Below are 24,396 nucleotides of genomic sequence, written 5' to 3' on the forward strand. Positions count from 1 at the left end.
CAGACCTTGTCCTGTAAGGGGAACCATCACTCTGTAGTGTGCTAATCAGTAAGCAGACCTTGTCCTGTAAGGGGAACCATCACTCTGTAGTGTGCTAATCAGTAAGCAGACCTTGTCCTGTAAGGGGAACCATCACTCTGTAGTGTGCTAATCAGTAAGCAGACCTTGTCCTGTAAGGGGAACCATCACTCTGTAGTGTGTTAATCAGTAAGCAGACCTTGTCCTGTAAGGGGAACCATCACTCTGGCCCTCCGCCATCACTCTGTAGTGTGCTAATCAGTAAGCAGACCTTGTCCTGTAAGGGGAACCATCACTCTGGCCCTCCGCCATCACTCTGTAGTTTGTTAATCAGTAAGCAGACCTTGTCCTGTAAGGGGAACCATCACTCTGGCCCTCCGCCATCACTCTGTAGTGTGTTAATCAGTAAGCAGACCTTGTCCTGTAAGGGGAACCATCACTCTGGCCCTCCGCCATCACTCTGTAGTGTGTTAATCAGTAAGCAGACCTTGTCCTGTAAGGGGAACCATCACTCTGGCCCTCCACCATCACTCTGTAGTGTGTTAATCAGTAAGCAGACCTTGTCCTGTAAGGGGAACTGTCACTCTAGCCATCTGTCATCACTCTGTAGACTAGTTCAGGCATAATAATTTTTAGCTCCTCTTAATTAACATGTGAACTGTTTTTTTAAAGTTCCAGAAAAGGATTAAGTATCAGTTCTCAATATGGTAATATCTTAAATGGCTCCCCATAATCTAAGTTAGGGGAATACTTCAGGGATTTATTCAAATATTCTATGGGTCCTTCTCCTATGCCAAACATTCCCAATATATACCTCTATATTTAATTATGTCTGTGGAAATGAATTAATTTAGCAGTTCTGTACTGCATTATTCAGTGGCCCCAAAAGACCCATATACATATTATTTGGGCTAATTTTCCCAATTCTATCAGACATGGGACCCTTTGTAAACAAAAATCCTGGATAGATCTCTGTAAATAATCACGCTCCTCAATTATTGTTCTTTCATGGTGTCGTTCAAACAATCTTGGGATAAAATGGTGAAACAAATAACCATTTTGGTTGCTAATAAAAAACAAATAAAATAATATTGCTTATGTGGTTAGTGCTGTTTATTTTGTTTTGTTTTGTTGAAAAAAAATTTCAGCTCTTTACTACAAACAACCCATATGGTACCATTTTTAGCTGACTGTTCCAATTAGTAAATATTTGATTCTTTGTAACAGTCTCTCATTGAAAACTGATAATATGTGTCTCTTCTGAATAGATTTATAAAATTAAAATGACACAAATAGATATTTCTTAGAGACTGATGCCATCTTGTCTGAGAGTGGCAGAGTTTTGATGTTGGTGGAGAGATTGTATAGCTTTTATTACATCAAATTTGTGTCCGATGTTGTAGAAGTGAACAAGTTTGCTTGTTAGGTCAGTTTATTGCTGCTGCGATGATTGGGTGCTTTCCTTCTTTGACAGGAGAATGTGCCCTGACAGACTAAGTTGAAAAATCAATTCTGTTTATGGCAAAGAATCTCGAAAAAAGCAAAGCTGTCATTTTGACTTTGTTAGCAAAGTGATAAAACCGTTGAAAAGGGTTGAGAATAAAAAATACAAAGTTTGCAACTATACACCAGCATGGTTTGAAGTTTGGTATGGCTTGCCCTCTGAAAATCAGATGTTGTTGACAGCAAGAAAAACTCTGTGATGATCAGGATTGTGGGGTACTGATCTACAGGATTTACCACCATGGTTGTCCACCATGCCCTTCTCATACATTGCATGTGCTACTATATGTAAAATATATATATATATATATATCACTGATATTATGACTTCAAGGCACCAGGGGGCGAGACGTAGCCCAGTGGTAAAGGGCTCACTTGATGTGCGGTCCATTTGGGATCGATCCCCATCAGCAGGCCTATTGGGCTATTTCTCACGCCAGCCAGTGCACCACGACTGGTACATCAAAGACTGTGGTATGTGCTATCCTGTCTATGGGATGGTGTATATAAAAGAGATCCCTTGCTGTTAATCGAAAAGAGTAGCCTATGAAGTGGCGACAGCAGATTTCTTCTTTTAATATCTGTGTGGTCCTTAACCATATGTCTGACGCCATATAACCATAAATAAAATGTGTTGAGTATGTTGTTAAATAACCCATTTCCTTCCCTCCTTCAATGCACCAGGGTGAAATAATTTTTGTTTGAGAAACGTTTATAGTAAGTTGCCTTCATGTCTCTGTTTCAAAAGAAAAGTTTGTCTTAATATCCCTCCAACTTGCTTTTATGCCCTAAATTGTTTTTATTAAATGTAAGAAAACACTTGACTTGCCCCCAAAACATTAAAGTATCAGTACTGATATCTATTAATATTGATGGTTTTAAAGTGTTAGTTCTGTAATGAGCTGAAGGAAATACATTGAAACGTCTTCAAATCTCAACTATAACACAGCATTTTAGATAAACCACAACAGAAGACCTTATTTTGATTCTTTTGGCTGGCTGAAAATGTTCAGAGCAGTGGTTCACACAAGACATAAATGTGTGGTAGTGATAATCATGGAAATGATTAAAAAAAAGGTTTCATTAAAAAAAGGTTATTTTCTTGGTTAAGTATATTTCTAAGGGTGGGCTTTGCTACTTCTGTTAATATGTTATTATGAGAGAGAAACTCTCAATCATTTAAAAGACTACTTATTTTACAATTATAGTGAAACCCCCTTAAAGGTAGAGTAAACTCAAACAAGAGCTTTATGTGTTGGAAAGATGCATACCCGGACCACCAACACATACTGACACTTTAACAAATGAAAAACGTGTAATTTTAGAGTTAATAAAAAAACTGATTATTCCTGCTAACTGGGGGTAGCTATTTTGTTTCGTTTTTGTGACGTCTGGTGGTATAGCTTGGGGCGAAGTGACATCAGCTCTGTCCATCTCCTCTATGCACAGTGTAAATAAACGCTCTAATTTACGACAAGGTGCTTCGCTTTCATCAACCTGACTTGTAAAACAACATAAATGACTTGATAGTATAATAAACTATTTAACTAAATATATTTCAGTTTGCATCAGTAGAACGAAATGGAGTTATAGTATTTTTCTTTTTTTTTAAATCCAAAGAAAAAGCATATTATTAGGCCTATTGGTATGCTACGTTCGAGCAAAAATGACCACTCACAATACCCAAGTGATAATTTTCTTTTCTTTGGGACTACGTAATTGGTCAGTTTTTTTATTTTAGATGGGAAAGTCTACTTAATCAAGGGTTTTACAGAATTACTTACAGTAATAAAGTAGGATGGCTGATCGATTACGATTAGAGGGGTGTCCGTGCAGTTAACACACAATACCATGTCTTTTTAGTGTGTTTAGACACAGTGTCTGGGGAGCGTCTAAATATACATCTGCCAATCAGGAACCACAGGTACAGGCCACGGAAAGAAAAGACCAATTAACTAAGAAAACACTCCAATTATTATTTCAGTATGTGGGTTAATTTATGTACAAAACATAATACAGTTATTTCAACACTTTGACAGTGGTGGTTTATTTTGTATTAAAAATAATATATAATTGTTGCTGCCATACTGGGATGACTATTATTACAGAATATTGCGATGCATTCGCAAAAATCAGGTATGTTTTGTTTCTTCAGTTCGAAGACAAATTCCTGACGTGACACGTTAGGTATTATGTAACCACCAGCTCGCCAGATGGCATGTTTGCTGGGATGGTACAAAATGGCTGCGCCCGTTATATATAATAGCTGTCACATTTAATAATTTTATTAATTAACTATACGATTATACTTGTTGATATTAAGCAATAATGTGTATTATATATCGTTGAATATGCATACCAGGTCGAATGCCTTAATTGTCCCTTTAAAACTAGGGATTTGGTAAACCGGAATTCCCTCAAAACCGGATATTTTCCATGATCCTTCTTAAATATCAGTACAGAAAAGAATCTCTTTGAACCAGATATCAGTTGATGCAACAAAGGACAGCACAGGATTTAAAAAAAGTTTATTTTGTTTAATGACACCACTAAAGCACATTGATTTATTAATCATCAGCTATTGGATGTCAAACATCTGGTAATTCTGACATATAGTCTTAGAGAGGAAACCCATTACATTTTTCCATTAGTAGCCAGGGATCTTTCATATGCACCATCCAGCCGACAGAATAGCACATACCACAGTCTTTGATACACCAGTAGTGATGCATTGGTTGGAATGTGAAATAGCCCAGTGGAACAACCCACGGGGATCGATCCTATACCGACCGCCCATCAGTCCCACCCCAGCACAGGACTATAATACCAAGGCCACAGCATGTTTATCAATCCTTTGATTCATCACACCTCAAGTGTTGTGGAGGACAGGTAAGAACGGGAAATAATTCCGAGGGACTGCCGTGAAGAATCAATCTTGTGCCCCATTACACACACTCAGGCTAATATACTACTACTGAGCCACACCATTACACGGACCTCTGGCCACTAATTGGCAGATAAAACTGAAGAAAATTTCACTTTTTTAAAAATAAAAACTTGCCTATATTAATTACTATCATCAGCAATGAAGCAGCATTATTACAAGGTGGCCACCATATATTGCCCATATTATTGTTTTGGCCTTTCGGAAGACTATAAAAAATCAATTTTGCTATTACAAGATGGACGAATGGCTTAGCAAGTTGTGAAGTATCTATTTGTGACAGCCATATCTTGTGATAATGCCGATGATTACATACTGGAGTGAAGATTAAGAGACTCTTGGCCATGCAGGCTGTTGTAATCACCTCGTTATTCCATGTTTTTTCTTCACTAATTACTTGTCAATATGCACACGTGATAAAAACTTGAGGCTTACGATATACATGCAGATTGTTACACAGACTTGGTAATTGTCAGTCTTGTGTGGCTTGTTCTTGAAAAGACAAAAAATGCCATTATGTTGACTTTCAACATGTAAAGATCATAATACAACATTCAGCAGTGCATCTACACATACTGCTTTGTTGTTTATTTTAGTCTGTTCCAGAATTGATCACATGGTCACAAGATTTAAAGGAAATTGAGGAATGGTATGTTATTGGAAAGAAAAACGAAAAGTTGATTATCTTCACACTAAATATTAAGAATATACTTGAGACTGCATCTTCAAGAATGCTGGCCTTGGTGAGTACTTGGATGGAGATTACCTAGGAACACAGTATAGTTTATTTAACAATGCACTCAACACATTTTTAATTATAGAAATGTAGTGTTGAACATATGGTTAAGGACCACACAGATAATGAGAGAGAAACTGTTTGTCACTACACCATAGGCCCTCTTCAGTTAGCAGCAAGGGATTTTATATACACTCCATCCCCAGACAGGACAGATAATACACACTACGGCCTAGCTACTTTGTTACACAAGTTGTCAAGTACTGGCTAGAATGAGAAATAGCCCAATGTTTTGGTGGGGGTTTATTGGTGGGGTTTTTTATTTAACGACGCACTCAGCACATTTTATTTACAGTTATATGGCATCAGACATATGGTTAAGGACCACACAGATATTGAGAGAGGAAACCTGCCGTTGCCACTTCATGGGTAGTACATACCATAACCTTTGATATACCAGTCATGGTGCACTGGCTGGAATGAGAAATAGCCCAATGGGCCCACAGACAGGGATCAATCCCAGACCGACTAGCCCAATGGGCCCAATGACAAGGATCGATCCTAGACTGACTGTACATCTGGACTACAACAAACATGACACTGCTTTGTTCTTCAAAACCACAAACTGACTGGGGGTTTTCTTGTTTTAGCCAGTCTACCACAACTGATCAAAAGCTGTGGTATGTGCTTTCCTGTCTGTAGGAAAATACATATGAAAGATCCTTTGCTGCATTAGGAAAAATGTAGCAGGTTTCCTCTGATGAATTACCAAATGTTTGACATCCAATAGCTGATGATTAATTAATCAATGTGCTCTAGTGGTGTCATTAAACAAAACAAACTTTATTTATTTTGCAGAATGATTTACAGAAGTTGAGTTTAGAGGACATGTTTTACAGTTAAAAGTATACTGATGATTTTTAACCATCAGTGAATAAAATGGCAAAAGATAATGTTTTTCAAACAACAATAGAGCTGCTTTAAAGTTAGGCCTAAGGTCGATTTCACACGTAAATAAAATGCAGACTTTCTGTATAGGTGCAGGTTACCCTTGTTTGACACCCAATATTCCATGTTTGTTTGGGTTGTTTTCTCAGGTCTGATTTACATAAGAATCATATTTCCATACATCGATCATATTATTTTATCTAGCAGACATTTGGCTTGTCCACACCACTTCAATCAGTGTGCTCTGTCTCTTCTTTGACAAGTTACATCATGATCAACTATATCAGAATTAGTGGGGGTTTGTTTGTCATGTTACCAGTTCTGGTATATTGATATCTCTGTTGGCCATACTTCTGTCATTCATTTGCAGTATTTCTTTTCTGTGTTAAAAATTAATTGAAATTTGACAAGTCATCAATAAATATGATGAAATTTATTTTGCCTTTGTTGAGATCATCTAAATGTATTACCTTAGTATCTAATTTGTATAATAATCTTGCAGGTGTTTGTTCTGTCTACACTGTATTAATTTGCAGTTTCTATTTGCTGTGTTCAAAGGAATCAATAGCTTGTAATCAGTTTTTAGTTATCTGGTCAGATACATCTTGCCTTTTTGCTGAGATCAAGATTTCATTATTTTTTCCTCTTGATTTTTCAAGGTCTTGACAACTTGAATACTACATTGTCAGTGTAATTGATATCTTTCAGAATGATAATACACATCAACTTAAGTCAGTTATCGCAAACCGTGATGGCATAATAGCTTAGTTATTGGTTTTGAGGTTGGTAGGTGACTAACTTAGTATGACTTTTTACAGTTATAAGGGAAGTGTGAGCTGCTACACTGAATCTCTGACTAATGACTAATCACTAACTATTAATCTTAGACAGCCCAGATAGAAAAGATATGTAGTAAGGATTGCATGCTTGAACTTTAAATCTTTGCATGCTACCCATTATTAAGTCTTCTTGAGTCATTGCCAGCAGGAATTGCTGCCTGGTAGAAGACCCTTATTTCAATCCGTCTCGTCCTCCTATCGTAATAATAATTAAAATCATTGAAGTCTAAGCCAAAACATTTTAATAATTTTGCCAGTTTAAAAGACCAGAGTAGGTATCTTTTTCTCTTTTTTTTTAAACAGCAAACTAAGAGTTAATGGGATATAATCATAAAAGTAAAGTGAATCAATCATGAAATATCTCATTCTTGTCTTACCAAATATTGCAAATTTCCATCAATTTTACATAATTCAGTCATTAGCATTTTTTTTTTAAAAGAAAAAGATCTTTATCAATTTATATCAATCATCAAATTGACATTAAACATTAATTTTGGCATTTGTTGAGACTAGCATTTTTAAACTTGTTTTTAAAACCGTTGTGTGTGTTCATTTTTTAAAAGCTGTGCTTGCTTCCTGGGTACAACTGTTGATCAACAGTTAATTTGTAATTCTTCGTAAACTTGGGAGTTCTTTGTGCTCTTTGACTTGGAACACATTTCTCTGTGAGGTTTCACACCTCTGGGAACACTGCAGATGGTAGGTGGCAAACTTAATCTACTCACCAATGCTGAACTCCCTTTCAGGACAAATAAGGTGTCATTTTAATGAATATTAAATATACTAGCATTCAGCTTGGCTTAAGAAATTTTACCTATATAGAGTCATCTAGATGATTGAATAATGTACTTGCAGCATAACATGGTTTTTACATAATAGTTTGAACATGGTAGGAGTATTCTAAAACTGTCTACCATAGTCTACCATATTGAGAACATACCTTTTCAAGCTTCTTTGTTTGGTACAACAATAAAATATAGTTTTAAGTTTGAAGAGATATATACTGAACAAAAAAAGAAACTTCCGATTTGTACATATAGTATTTGTTGTGTTAAAGAATTCATTGTGTAATGAAATTATATAGGTAGTATTAGCCTTGAGCTGTATTATCAGGATTCATGAATTTTATCAATTATTTTTACACTGCTAATCGTCGACAACGTGAAATTCAATTTGCACGTGCATGCATGGTTCGACATGTCCTGTGTAGTATTCGGTCAATTTGTTTTACTTGTGTTACTGACATTGTTGTCAAGTGAACGAAAACGCTTCAAAATTTGTAAAAAAAATAACGTTTTTTACATTGTAGCATTTATAGTATGCCAAGAATACCCAATAATTTTCGCGAACGGGCGATTGGCATGCTTGATGCTGTCATGTCGACAGAAGATGTTGCAAGGCATGTTGGGAGTTCTAGTCGAGCGATACGAAATCTTCGCGTAAGATTTCGAACAACAGGAAGCACCAACGACTTGCCACCTCGTGGACGTCCGCGTGTTACAATGCGTGGTCAAGACCGCTATATCATGAACACGCATTTGCGCAATCGATTCTAAACTGCCACTGCTACTGCTGCTAACACACCTGAGCTTCATAATAACCGAATCAGTGGGCAAACTGTTCGTAATCGTCTGCGGGAGAACGGTTTACATGCACGACGTCCTTACGTCGGATGCGTTTTAACGCAACATCATCGTCTAAATTGTCTTAATTGGGCACGTGTACACACTCGTTGGATACGGCGACGCTGGAATACCGTTCTTTTTTCGGATGAATCCAGATTTTCTTTACAACGTGGTGATGGCAGGGTGCGAGTCTACCGTAGGAGAAATGAACTCTATGCTGACTGTTGTGTCCTTGAACGAGATCGGTTCGGGGGTGGGGGTTGTGTCATGGTCTGGGCAGCCATTGCCCATGGTTATCGTTCACCACTAGTCATCATTGATGGCAATTTAAATGCTCAAAGTTACCGCGATGACATTCTCGCTCATCACGTCATTCCTCTGTTCCATAACAACGCCAACATCTCGATTTTCAGCATGATAATGGCACCTCTCATACAGCTAGAGACTGTACATTTTCTTAGGACAAATAACATTGATTTCATTGATGACTGGCCCACTAAAAGTCCTGATCTCAACCCCATCGAGCATGTCTAGAATAGTCTGGACAGACGATTGAGGCGTCGTCCCAACCCACCCACTAACGTCAATGAACTTCGTCGAGTGCTCATTAAGGAATGGAACAATATTCCACAGGCAGAAATCAACACTTTAGTCAATTCTATGCACCTGCGATGCACTGCAGTGGTCAATTCAAGAGGTGGTCATACCCGTTATTAAGTGGGTGGGGTTTTTTTTAACCCCTACCACACTTGGTCAAAATTTCTCCCAGTTTCTGTTAACCTATGGCCATGATTTTTGCACCAAACGATGCATCATGGAACACTCTTTAAAAGCATATATAACAATTATTCCCCCAGTTTGTTTTCATCAAGTTATGTTCAAGCAAAGTTAGCGGAAGTTTCTTATTTTGTTCAGTATAGTTGTAATAAATAAATTGATATCAACCAAGAGGATTCGAATTATGGTCCTTTTGTGTAGTACAACCCAGTGCTTTACTAATTAAACTAATAGAAAAATTATTATGAGATAAATATACTATCAATAGGAGTACATCATATAACTACAGTGAAACCCCTCAAAACCAGACCCTCTGTAAACCAGAATTTCTTAAAAACCGGACCCTCGATAAACCAGAATTCCCTCAAAAGCGAATGTTTTACACGGTCCCGTGATTTGCGTATCTTTTAACACTAAAATATACCCCTCTAAACTGGAAACCCCTCTAAACTGCACTGGATGAAATTATCCGGTCCCATTGTGTTCCTTTAATGCAAATTTTACCTCAGAAAACCGACTCCAATCATTACTGCTTTACTTATACTTTGAATACCCACTCAGCCGATAATGTGATTGCGTATGCAGAGCTAATTAAATGTGCACATGCTCCAGTGTCACTGTTGTGCAGTTGACAAATACCAATTAAGGGATTAATTAACAGCTTTGATGTTTAAATAACTGGTGGAAACACATGTACTTCCTTTATTTTGAGCTCGATTGTTACAAAGTTATGCTCGAAACTCTAGTGGTATATGAGCATGTAAATAAATATTGGTAATGTTACAAAGTTAGATTAACTTACGAATTTGATTGAGCTCCTTTTCATAGCCTACATGTACATGTACGTCTCACGATTACCACAATGAATGGCAAAGCAACTAGGAATTTAATTCATTTTTCCAATTGTTTGAACCCTTTTTTGTTGTTGTTTTGTTTTTTTATCTTTGCAAAGTTTATTTAACAAAATAAAGAGTAACCAAGAGTAAAATTGTTTGGCTTGGTTTTGTGGGAAATTTGACAACGGTGTTTCATTTTAGTATCTACTTTAGACATGTCGGAATGTCCAGCGAAACGCTGCCATGTTGAATTATCGTTTGATGATAAACTTAAAATAAGTTGAAAGTTCGAAAGTGTACCTAAACGGATGTTGAAAGCACTGAGTGAAAGTTTTGGGATTGGTAAATCGACTGCTGGAGACATTATAAAGAAACTTGACTCTTATAATGCACAGTATGAAAAGAACACTAGTGGAAATAAACAGCGGTTTAACAACGCATGCAAGTTTGACGACCTCAGCGAACTGGTGTGGCAGTGGTTTTGCAAAAGTCGTGCTAAAAATATTCCCATATCTGGTCCTATTATTGAAGAGAAAGCCAATGAATTTGCTAAAGAAGTGTTTGTGCCAGAGTTTAAGGGTTCCAATGGCTGGCTAGACCGATGGAAATCGAGATCCTCTGTGAAAGGCTTCAAAGTCAATGGCGAGGGTGCTGGGGTTGACGTAGCTGTAGTTGAAGACCACAGAGCGAGAATACCAGAAGTTGTAAGTGGATATGCACCGAAAGATGTTTACAACTGCAATGAAACCGGCTTGTACTTTCGTGCTCTACCTACCCAAACCCTCTCCGTGAAAGGCGAAGAATCTAAAGGATGCAAATCATCCAAGGAACGAGTAACTGTAATGTTCACCTGCAATGCAACAGGAGAGAAGCTATAGCTGCTGGTTATTGGTAAATATCAACAACCTAGGTGCTTTAAGAACATCAACATACACATGTTACCCGTCACACATGCCTGACCTTCAACTCAGTAACGTGTGTTTGAAGTTTCTACCAGTGAACACAACTTCGCACCTCCAGTCTCTTGACCAGGGGATTATTTGTACCTTTAAAGCGATTTATCATCTCCACATGCTGCATTATCTCGTGTCCAGGATTGATGTACCTTTGCAAACAGCTGACATTACTCGACGCGATTCACTGGATATCACGAGCTTAGAATGGAACGAAGTCGTCTACTATCACCAAATGTTTCGCCGTCGCTGGGTTTTCGAAGACTGATGACGACGACGACAGTGATGACATTCCATTGACATGTCTGGCACATGAACTGATAGTTGCCGACATGGAACTGACCATTTTACCAGCTTCAACGACGATGTGCCAGTGGAGGACTGATCAGATGACTGAGAGAGAGAACTGCTGCCCGATTTTCGTCGTAACGAGATAACCGACAAGGCAAGTGACAATGAGTTAGAAGCAGAGTTGTCTGCTCCTGGAAGTGAACTCTCCCATTCCAATGTGTTCGGACATGTTAAAGGAGAGGACAATTAAGGCATTTGGCCTGGTATGCATATTCAACGATATATAATGCACATTATTGCTTAATATCAACACGTATAATCGTATAGTTAATTAATAAAACGGTTAAATGTGACGACTATTATATATAACGGGAGCAGCCATTTTGTACCATCTCAGTGAGTACGCCCTCTGGCGAGCTGGTGGTTACGTAATACTTAACGCGTCACGTCAGGAATGAGCCTTAGAGCTAGAGAAACACAATATACCTGGTTTTTGCGGGATGATAAATAGTCATACATTGCAATGTTTTGTAATAATACACATCCCAGTAAGCCAACAGTAAGTATATCCAGCACTATATTTCAATACAAAATAAAATACCATTGTCAAAGTGGCTACACAACAAGTCGAAACAATTAACAATGTTTTGCCCATGCATTAACCTACGTACTGAAATGATACACGGAGTGTTTTCTTAGTTAATTGGTCTATGCTGTTAGTTGCTTCTACCTTTGATTCCTGATTGGCAGGTGTGTATTTTATTGGTAACCAGACGAGCCAATTAATTGACGCTGTCTAGACACAAAAATACATACCGGTATTGTGGAATATTACCTGTCGCCCCTAAAATTGTAATGGACATGGTTTATTACTGTAAATAGTTCTGTAAAACTATTGATTAAGTAGATTTTGTCCATCTAAAAACACAGAACTGACCAATTACGTAGTCCCAAAGAAAAGAAAATATCACTTAGGTATCGTGGGTTGTTGTTTTTGCTCCAACGTAGCATATCAATAGGCATAATAGTGTAAATTTTTCCTTTGGATTATTAAACAGAGAAAAAACACTATAACCCCATTTTTTACCGTTAATGCAACTTGAAATATATTTAGTTAAATAGTTTATTATATTATTACGTCATTTATGCTGTTTTACAAGTCAGGTTGATCAAAGACAAGCGCCTTGTCGAAAATTACTGCTTTTGTTTACACTGTACATACAGGAGATGGTCAGAAGCTGACGTCACTTCGCCCCAAGCTATCCCACCGGACGTCACAAAAACGAAACAAAATGGCTGTCCCCAGTTAGCAGGAATAATCATGGTTTTTTATTAACTCTAAAATTACGGGTTTTTCATTTGCTAAAGTGTCAGTATGTGTTGGTGGTCTGGGTATGCATCTTTCCAACACATAAGGCTCTTGTTGGAGTTGACCCTACCTTTAAAGAAATTTTAAAAATTTGCAATCCACAAAGATGAACTTTTTTTGGAACATGTCCAAGAACTAGAAAGTTTGGCACAGGCCACGATTGTGAAACAAAGATGTGAAACATGCCAAACAACAATGGATGTGTTTCTCAACATGGACTGATTATTATGAATTCTGGATAAATTCAAAATGTTTCTATAAATCATTAAATGTTTCGTTTTATTCAAATTTGATTCTTTTTTTGGCAGTTTTATTAGTTACTATATCAGTAGAAAACACCAACCAACAAACAGTTTACCCTCAATACTGAAACGTCTGTAAACCAAATACCCCTCTAAACCGGACTTTTGTCTCGGTCCCATGGCTGTCTGGTTTTGAGGGGTTTCACTGTACTACATGTCCCCTCTTCAAATAAAGCTACATCCTTGAACTGTGGTCCACAGGCAGTTGAAATCATAACAAAAATAATTCAAAAACGTTTTGGCTTGTTTTATTATTACTGTTCAGTATTATTTATACCTTGTTAAATTTGTTAACAGCATTTAGTCTAATGCTTCACATTAGAGAATGTTTTAGTTTGAATTAAAAAAATTGTCATTGAAATTCAATTTTCTTTCTTGTAACTCGATTTTCAGTTTAGGAAATGGATGAAAGTCTGAGGATGCAAGGTCAGATCAATAAGGAGAATGGATAGCAATTCAAAGCACATTCACTTGCTGTAGAAACAATTTTGAGATGTGTGAGCTGGCATATTGTCATGCAGGAACATGATGCCTCTCTGTTGCTTTCTACAGTTTTTACTTATAGTAGGATATAATTTTTCAGCGCATCTGCATAGTAAATTCAGTATCTTGTGGTCCTCTTCTGTAGGTAATCAATGATAAGAATACAGGGGTGGATTATGGGGGGTATCCCAGTTGCACAGAACCCCACCCCCCCCCACCCCCCACCCCCGGTTAAAAATTAATGCAAGTAACTGTATTAAGTAGTGCTGATGTACACATCAGTTTGAAACAGTTCACAATAAACAGTGAAATTTATAATTTCAAATTATAATCATTTACATATTGTAACAATCCTTATCTAAAGCATAATTCGCCCCTGGAATACCATCAGAATCCCACACAAAATTGAAGCCATAACCTTTACCTGAACAGACTCCTTTAAAAACAAATTGGAGAGGGTGAACCAGGGTCGCTTCCATTGCTTCTTTCGTTTCTAGTTTTTGTTGGCGGGATTTAGCTCAGTTGGTTGAGTGCTCACTTGAAGTGCTTGTATCGCAGGATCGAATCACATCGGTAGATTCATTCAGCTGATTGGGCTTTTTCATATTCCAACCAGTGCTCCATAACTGGACAAAGGTCATGGTATGTGCTTTCCTGTCCGTGGGAAAGTGCATATAAAAGATCCCTTACTGCATTTGGAAAAAATGTAGCAGGTTTTTTCTGATGATTACGAGTCAGAATTACCAGATGTTTGACATCCAATAGCCGATGATTAATTAATCAATGTGCTCCAGTGGTGTCGTTAAACAAAACAAAGTTTAACTTTCTAGTTTCTAGATCAAAACATCAAACTGTTAAACCCTAATTTACATCTTGCATAATAATTTTACTTTTAAATCATTCTAGTTCTTCTGAAAATTGTATCAAAACAGAAGTTGAAATGTCAAATGTTTCCATCTTTTAATCATGATCGAGTCAACATTGCATAGAAACTTTATATGCCTAAAACAGTGGTAATAATTGAATTCTCTATAGCCACACTTGACTTCGTTTTATTTATATGCGTTCAACTAATAAATTTATAGATTATTTCTAGCATTTTTGGCTATCCCACCAATACTCAACCTAGTCTTTTTTAAAGTCTGTAAGCTACTTTTCCCCCATTCCAACCAATACTTCATGTCCAGTATATATTACAGGGTGTGATTTCTGTAAAATACATTAATCAAATGATAATAACAGTAGGCATCTGATACAAGCAGATTTCATCCCAAACAACCAGACAATAAGCATTCCTTCAATTTATCTCTTAACAGGTTATTTTCACAAGTTATACAGTGAAACCTCTAAAGACTGGACCCTCTGTAAACCGGAATTCCCTCAAAACCGGACGTTTTACAGAGTACCTTTTTAAAACAAGTACAGAACGTGACTTCCCAAAACCAAATCCCTCTTAATACTGGACAATTGTCTTGGTCCCAAGGGTGTCCGGTTTAGAGGGGTTTCACTGTAAATGTATTTTTTATATACAAGTTGTGGAGCACTGGTTGGGAGGGTAAAAAACCTAATGGGTCCACCATGGAGGTTCAGTCCTATGATCTAAACACCTCCAGTGACTGCCTAAGCTAACTCATCACCTAATGCACTTTCCCACAGCAGGAGACAGGTAGTGTATACCACAGCCTTTGGTTTACCATTGATTCCGAAATGGACAGAAATCATGTATTTTGTCTTACTTCATTTAACCATAAAGTGAATTTTTGAGAATGAGATTAAGTTGGGTTTGTGAAGGCGAATGATGTAATTTGTTCCAAAAACATTCTATATTAATTTAAGGTTGTTGTCTTTTCATTAATTTCCTTATTTTTAACAACTTGGAAAGTTAAATCATCTTTGGTATTCGCCATAACCGTTTAACTCAACAGTTAAAGACATTCTGTAAAAGTAATGATGTTCTTTAGCTTCCACAGGACTGTCTTGTAATGCAGTAAGCAGACTGTAGGAAAAGAAATTATGAATATTTATAGACAAGCCCAAGTCATTGTATAATCATTGGCTGTTAAACGATAAACATGGGGCAATATTCATTAAGAATGGAATGAAGTATTTTTTTACATTATAGTCATGCCACATTTTATCTATTGTGTGAATGTTTTTGATTAGATTCAAGAAGATCAGCTAAGTGTGTCAGTTGATTGGCCGATATAGTGATGCACCTTGATAACTTGTCAAGATTGTGAAGAAGTGACTTGCTGAAGTTAATTCACACACGTTCCAGGGCTTGCTATTTGGCTGTCTGGGGGCATGGGCTCTGGAAAGATGATGTTGGATTAGTTTCAGAGAAGAAACCAGCTGTATCTTGGACCATTTCTACCAATTAGGGGTTGGGATATTGTGCAGTGGTAAAATTCCTGGTGATGCGTGATTGGTCTGGGATTAATCCCCATGGGTGGGTCGATTGGGCTATTTCTTGTACCAGCCACAATAAATGGCCAAATACTCAAACATGCATGCAATTCTAGTAGCTCTAAAAGTCCTAATAAATGACTAAGTAGTCCAGTGTGTTTTATTAATAATACAGGTAATTCTTATTATAAGAAGGTCACATATTCAATACATATAACAGTGCTATCATTCAGTGAATTTCATTCGAGTAATTAGACTCACTAAGATATCCCCTAAAATATTACACACATCAAGATTGTGTTATGTTAGTTGATTTCTTACAATTCAAAATTACAAATTTCATGTTAGAAACTTGGTTCAGTGATGACGTTTTCTGATTGTAAAGCTGGTTGGATATAAGAGTGAATAATCCACATGGATAACATGCATTATTATGCTTAAATATCAGGTAACCAAGCCCAACATGTGTAAGCCTGCTGTTTTACTGATAGAGATTAATCCATCCATCGTTAGATTCTGATCTTGTTGTACGAGTGTGTCCGAGAGTGTTCTGTGAGAAATGTAGGTCAGAGGATGGTTCTGAATCTTTAACTCATCTCGGAACTAATCCAAAACTCCGACTGGATGAGAAGACAGATCTTTGGTTTGAAATTACGTCTGTCAGAACTGCACATGACACCTTTCAGCAGAGACTTCAGTTTGTTATCAGCGATGACATCTGTCTTAGATGATCTCTGATTCTCTGCCATATATTGGTACGACAGATTCTTGTAAATATTACCTCGGTAAATACGAGAACTGAAAATAGCACATTCAAATTACCTGGGTTTATAAAGTCTCATGATGAATGATTCTTTAACATGTTTCATGATTGTCTGAGAATAATTTTTTTAACAGATTTCTGTTTTGCCCTCTTCAAGTGTGACACTAACTGATCATTGTGTCTGGCAGTTAGGGATGGCCGGGTATTTGGATCACTGTTTTTATTAGAAAAGTAATTTTAAAGGAAACTTTTACAGATTTATTATGTTTGAGTGCATTTTTCAAAACCTGTGTAGATGGATTATTCTATAAGAATTTTGTTTTGTGTTTGTATGATTTGGCTGTAGCATGTGGCGGAGGGATTTTCATAAGTTTTAGAACATTTTAAGGTAATACATCTCTGCCAACTATAAGCCTCTGCACTTTGGGTATCCACTTCATTTACACATGACAATTTCATGGCTTTCTTTTACTACATTATTGAGAGGGAAGGGGGGGGGGGGGCTCCTTTACAAATTTTTTTATTGGTCACCATACTGTCGTTACTATCAGTTGTAATGTTGTATCCTTTAATAGTTGTGATAAATGATCTGGCAAGTATTTATTATTCAAGTGTGTATTGAAATACAGACCCATTTAAACGAAAATAAGGGATGACAACTTCCTTTTATGAACAAACCCATTTGCTTGGAATGTGTTAACTGATATCAAACACAGTTAATACTCCTGACTGGTATCTGTGTTACTGATATCAAACACAGTTAATACTCCTGACTGGTATCTGTGTTACTGAATATGAGGCTTGTTATAGGTTTTGCAGTACTCTTGTTTGTTTGTTTATACTTATTTTTGTGCTTATATCCAATTAAGCTACAAGCACACTGTCCTGGGCACACACCTAGGCTATCTGGGCTGTTTGTCCAGAACAGTGGGTTAGTGGTTAGTGAGAAACAAATCGGACTAGTGGTCTTGCCTATCCATTGAGCCATTTAGTTCTCACTCTGGGTGGGAGCTGGTACCGGGATGTGAACCCAGAACCTACTAGACAATGCCACAAAGGCAGGTCACAACAATCTGAAATTGAAAATTACTTTCATAGGTATTTTGTGCATTCTGAATTGAGTTATCCAGATCAGCTGCTTGTGTCATCACTGCTTTCAGGTTTAATTTTAATTACGTCTGTTGTTTACTTCAATAAAAGAAAGTAATTGAATTTGGTTACTAGGCCGTTAGATCAGTCTTCCTTTGTCCACCCCCACAACACTCTAAAAGAAGGTGTGAGTAACAGTTATTAACATCTATCACTGTCTGGTATGGTTGTGAGAGAAATATTTCTAGTCCTGACCTTATAAAATATTTAAAGTCTGGACTTAAGATCTATCACTGTTTGGAGTGGTAGTGAGAGAAATAAATGTTCAGTCATGTGCCCGTTTGACTCTGTATTGTGCAAAGATGCAGTTTTGATTATCGATAACGGTTTTGTTCAGATTTATGAATCATTTAATGACTGGACTTTAATTTCCACACTGCAGACTTTAACATCATGGCAACATCATACCAACTGCAAGCAGCATTCTAGACTTCACTGAGTTTCATATGCTGACAGAATCAGACCTTATCATTTATGGGGAGCTATCACTTTAGTTCCCCATCCCTCCCCTTACACTCGTCTAAGGAGAGTAATTTTTAGCTACCCTTAGCATGTGGGTTTGTATTGTATCAATATGGTAATAACTTAAATGGCTTATCTAAATCTTCAGTTAAGGGAGCAATTGTTTTCACCACAAGATCTGTAGAATGTGTTCTTGCCACAGTATGCACTATACCTTTTTGCTTGTTTTGTCATAGCATTGCCCAACATTGTCACGAAGAACTGATTTTGGTTGCATGGGGTCTGTCTTTGGATCTTCCGGCTTCAGAATTGTTTTAACTGAGTACATAAAAAAGGTAAAATGAATTTCAGAGCCATTCTGAATTAATCCTTGCTGATGTAGCATACCGGTAAGCAAAGAGTATTCAACAAGAAAAGAAAATATGTTGTATTGCTTTAAAGGGACATTCCTGAGTTTGCTGCAATTTTAAAGATGTTATCAACTAACAGAGACTTTTTAACGATTGTAATTACATATCAAATATATTTTTCTGCATAAAATATTAGTGGCTGTATATTAAATGCATTTCTGATTGTTCTAAAATTTGTACTAGGTTAAATTTCATTTCATTTCCTGCAATATATGTTTTTGTACATACAAAATTATTTGAAGACAAAATCCAGATTGGGCTTCTTACAAATATTAAGATGACCAGAAACACATTGAATATACAGGCACTTATATTCTAAACAAGAAAATATATTTAATATGTAAGTTTAATCGTAGAAATATTTCATTAGTCAGAAACATCTTACAATGCAGCAGACTGAGGAATGTCCTTTAAGTACCAAGTATGAGACATCAACCATGGATGTACATTTTTGTGCTTGTCAATAGTAATACATTTGTACTGTAGACATTACTTTTTATGTTATTAGAGGTTGCATATCATTTCATATAGCAGAATGTTCCTGAGTGATGTCTAAAATATAGACACATTTGTTTATCTGTGGACAAAATTGGTACAAATAGTGTTTACAGTTTAGCTTTAGTAAACCATTTTTCCTTAATTGTACTTTTTAACCAGCATGTCATTATTAGTCATGTTCTAATATTTCTTGATTTCATGATACCATGCAGTTCAGAGAGATCGCAGAGCTAAACACAGAAATGGCTAAATAACCAGCTTTACACAGTATGTGTGTTGCTAAGGCAAGATGTGGTATTCACTCAATAAGAAAATACCACCAAAACATGACATCTCATATTCTGTAACAATAAACATTCTGTCCAGCTGCATATAGCTTGCTTTCACAAACCAAGTGTCCTAAAATATCATTAAAACACATGATAAATAAACTCTAAAGGTGTCTTTTTCAAAAGATGATGGTATTGTTGTCCCACCTTTAGATAGAGGTATTTCTTTTCTGATGGTGATGGCGATGATGGTGTTGACTTTTGTGTTAAAGTCTGAAGTTTCTTGTTTAGATCCATTTCTCACAAACTACAAATTGTAGGTCAATGAAACTCGGTTTATAGTTACACATTTTAGGGTAGACAAGACATTTAATTCCACAGAATTCGTGTTCATCATATTTGTTGATTGGGCATTTCACTGGTTTCTTCCGAAATTCCCTGGTTTCTTTTGAATTTTCCATTTAACCTCAATTTTTGTGTGACTTCTGTCTTACAGCTGGAACCATCACAATTTCCACTTGAGTGTTAAATTTTACATTTCCTTGAACATCGTGTGAGATAGTTTTACCTTCATTTCCGGTCATCTATACATTGTGGTCTTGTTTAAATTACATAAGTACAACATTGTCAGCTTCATTGTTGTCTGTCAATACTTGTTCTAATGCACCTGTTACCATTGGAAAAAACTGTACTTCACCACAATGGGACACACAGTATTGTTTTAGAAAATGAAAATAATATACTGTTACAAAAACAAATACACCAGACTGGATTCATTGTGCTTCCCAAATGATCATAAATCACCTATTCAGCATTATGCTCTAATTATGTAATTTAATTAAACTGAGTAGTCAGTTTCATCAACATGCCTATTAATATATGTACCGTAGTAACAAAATTATTAAGCCATTAAGAGGGTCAAGGTACTCTTTGTTTAACCATACATATATCCATCTAAGGTTGACACATATGGCTGCCATGGTTCCAGCTTCTGACATTGCCAGTTATTGGATCTGGAGTTGAGGGAGCTGTGAAACAGAAAACGGTGTTCTTTAAAGTAGGTCTGACTGCATATGTCTTGGGGGTTTCTCAAACAAATAGTATTGCTGTTGCCATATGTGCGTAAATTAGTGTATAACTTGATAATGTTAATCCCACATGCATGGTCCAAGCTGGTAGTTTGTGTTTGAATTACAATGTACATAAAATCCAATATCCTAGCAAGTAACTTGACTCTTAACTCGTGGAATGGCCACTTTCAAGGCTAATCTTATTGGATCTTGATGGCACTAAATTGCTCTAATGATATTGTATGATACATGCCTGACGGGACATTTGTAGTAATTGTAGAGAATGTGATGTTGTGGACATACCATGTGAATAAACACACAGACGCAAGTTGATTCCTGTTATTTGTCTCACACTGATAGTGCTAATTGATGAAAACTTTTACAATTGATTTGCTGAAGCATTATAATTTGTCTATTCCACTTCAAAGGTTAACGTTGCAATAAAGATAAACCCAGGCAACAAAAAATGCTTTACCTAGTTGTAGTCTCACATCAGGAGATCACATTCCATATGTTGTCATGACATTACATATGTTGTCGTGACATTCCATATGTTGTCGTGACATTACATATGTTGTCGTGACATTCCATATGTTGTCGTGACATTCCATATGTTGTCATGCACTTCAATAAAGACTATGTTTAGTTTTATAAAAATTATTTAAAATCTTGCATTAAAATGCTATTTTGGTAAAAGGAAAAAAAATTACTTGAGTTAATTCCCTTGAATAGTGATGTACTTTGTGTGATTTTCACCATATAACTAGTGTATATTATCTAGCATACTAAAAATGATCTAAGATGACTTCATATGTGAATAATGATAAGTAATCCTTGTTTTTGAGTAAAGTTTTGAATGTTTAGTTTGGGTATTTGTAAGACACTTTGTGGCATTTACATAAAAGCTAGAATAACTCCTTTTGCTCATCATTGGGGATACAGCGTATACAGTAAAATAGGAAGGAAGGGAGTGTTTTATTTAACGATGCACTCAACACATTTTATTTACGGTTATATGATGTCAGACATATGGTTAAGGACCACACAGATATTGAGGTAGGAAACCTGCAGTCACCACTTCATGGGCTACTCTTTTCGATTAGCAGCAAGGGATCTTTTATATGCACCATCCCACAGACAGGATAGTACATACCATGGCCTTTTTACACCAGTTGTGGAGCACTGGCTGGAATGAGAAATAGCCCAATGGGTCCACCAATGGGGATAGATCCTAGACCGACCACACATCAAGCGAACGCTTTTACCACTACGTTCCGCCCCACAGTAAAATAGATTTAAGCCACATAACTCAGTTGACCATTTTATTGTAGAATTAAATGTTTTCATTTATTGCAGCTTAAGTTTGTTACTGTTGCCTGCCTGCCTATTGCAGCTTAAGTTTGTTACTGTTGCCTGCCTGCCTGCCTATTGCAGCTTGAGTTTGTTACTGTTGCCTGCCTGCCTATTGCAGCTTAAGTTTGTTACTGTTGCCTGCCTGCCTATTGCAGCTTGAGTTTGTTACTGTTGCCTGCCTGCCTATTGCAGCTTGAGTTTGTTACTGTTGCCTGCCTGCCTATTGCAGCTTGAGTTTGTTACTGTTGCCTGCCTGCCTATTGCAGCTTGAGTTTGTTACTGTTGCCTGCCTGCCTATTGCAGCTTGAGTTTGTTACTGTTGCCTGCCTGCCTGTCTGTCTGGGGTTGGATGCTTTTTGTTAGTTGTCACTTTTGAAAAATACATTAATGGAAGGGAAAGTTTATTGGTTTTTATTCACAAGCAGATAATGTGTCGATTTCATTGTTAACAGCTCTATAAATTCCAAAATTCCACGCATATTTGTTAATTTTATGTACAGTGAAACCCCTCAACACCGGACCCCCTCTAAACCAGAATCCCCTCAAAACCGGACGTTTTCCGCAGTCCCGTGATTTACACATCTTTTAACACTATATTTTACCCCTCTAAACCGGAAACCCCTCTAAACTGAACACCGGACAAACAATTCGGTCCCAATGTGTCAACTTAGTGTAAATCCTACCCCTGAAAACTGGACGATCAAACCGATACCAATCAATATGGCGCCCACCTGTCTGTGAACACCGATGGCTAGTGCATATATGCGCATGCTCGAGATCGCTGTTATCAGTGTAATCACCGCTGCATACAGTACAGGTACCGCTCAGCAGGCAAGATTAGCAACTTGACAATACACAATTAAAAGGACTGATCGCAAGCTTTGGTATGGAGTTAACTACTGTAAACACATTGATTGTGTTGTAATTATGGTTAACATTAGCGGAGTTCGGGTTTGGGTTAGATGTCTTTATTAAGTTACGAGTGTGTTTTAAGGTCTTAAATGTGATCCTTCGCAAACATGTCTCATGATTTGCTGGTTTCTCGCCGACCGACGAATCGGTGCTTGAAGACGAAGACTAGCACGCGAACTCGTCACTGCCGACGTGGACACTGACATCTTGACCAGCTTCGACGATGACGTGCCGATTGAAGACTGAACAAACGAGTGGGAGAGAGAACTAGTGGCCAACTTCCGTGGGGACGAAATACCCAATGACGGAAGCGACAACGAATCCGAACAAGATGTATCTGTTCCGGGAAACGATCTTAGCTATCCTGACGTGTTGAACATGCTTCAGATTTTAAAGGACTTTGCAATACAGAAAGATGAACGTTTCGTATTGCATGTACAGGAATTAGAATGTTTAACGCAGGCAACCATTGTTAAACACAGATGTGAAAGACAACAGACATCGATGGATACGTTTCTCAACGTAGGCTGATTTATCGATTGATTGACAATTTGTGGACTTTTTAATGTATTTTTTATTCAATATTACTCCCATGGATGTTTTTATTTTTCTAAATGCTCATAAATGCACCATTTTTCAACATATTCTTGTTGTTCTTGTTTTAAAACACTTTAACACTTTCCCTATTTTATGGAGAACGGACGGTATTTCCGTCCAGGCAGACCCCTGAAAACCGGACACCTCTGAAAACCGGACATTTTACTTGGTCCCATGGATGTCCGGTATTGAGGGGTTTCACTGTATATGCTTTTTCTCTCAAAGTCCTATGACGTAAAACCATCGGTAAATTTCACATTAGATTGTTTTAGAGATCATACTTTTGATATTACATCAACAAGTAACTTTATCCGGTTGGTTTAGGCCTACTTTCTCATCTGGCTTCATGCAGACCTCTAAAGAGATGATTTTTGTTTACATTTCCTTGCCCAAATCATAACGTTGTTAGCTGATTTCTCATCATTCACGTCCTAGTGCTGGATGCATCCAGACAAGCAGTGAGTAGAAACACATGCAAGATGTTCTCAGCTATGTAAACAGCGATGTCACAGATGACTTCCTCTCCCTACAGTAAATGCAATGTGCTATTAATGGATCCCATTTGAACTCCTGTCTGGGGGAAATTATGGTAAAATCAAATGTTAATTAATGGCAGTCCGAGTAATTAATGATGGTTGTAAGATTTCTAAATCAAATGTTAGTTTTGAGAAGATGAGAGTACGGTAACATGTCTCTGGTCTTTCACCAGAGTCGAGGAAGGACCTTTTTTTCCCCCTTCTTCATCAACAACTGGATTGATTTTATTGAAAAACCTCTGCCAGATAAACATGGCTACTTAGATCCATCACCGTGCTCATTAACAAGCACACATTCCACTATTTGTCATTACATACACTGAATTTTGGAAAATAATCAGACTAAA

General features: G+C 37.1%; 1 protein-coding gene across 1 annotated transcript; it reads left to right on the plus strand.

Moving 5' to 3' along the window:
- Window positions 1–10,534: 10,534 nt before the first annotated feature.
- Window positions 10,535–11,104, plus strand: LOC121374388 (tigger transposable element-derived protein 6-like). The gene has a single exon (XM_041501489.1). It carries the CDS (start codon window positions 10,535–10,537, stop codon window positions 11,102–11,104), a length of 570 nt encoding a protein of 189 aa, XP_041357423.1.
- The last annotated feature ends 13,292 nt before the right edge of the window (window positions 11,105–24,396 follow it).

The sequence above is a fragment of the Gigantopelta aegis genome, chromosome 6 (assembly GCF_016097555.1).
Source record: "Gigantopelta aegis isolate Gae_Host chromosome 6, Gae_host_genome, whole genome shotgun sequence".
In the NCBI taxonomy this organism is placed as follows: Eukaryota; Metazoa; Mollusca; class Gastropoda; order Neomphalida; family Peltospiridae; genus Gigantopelta; species Gigantopelta aegis.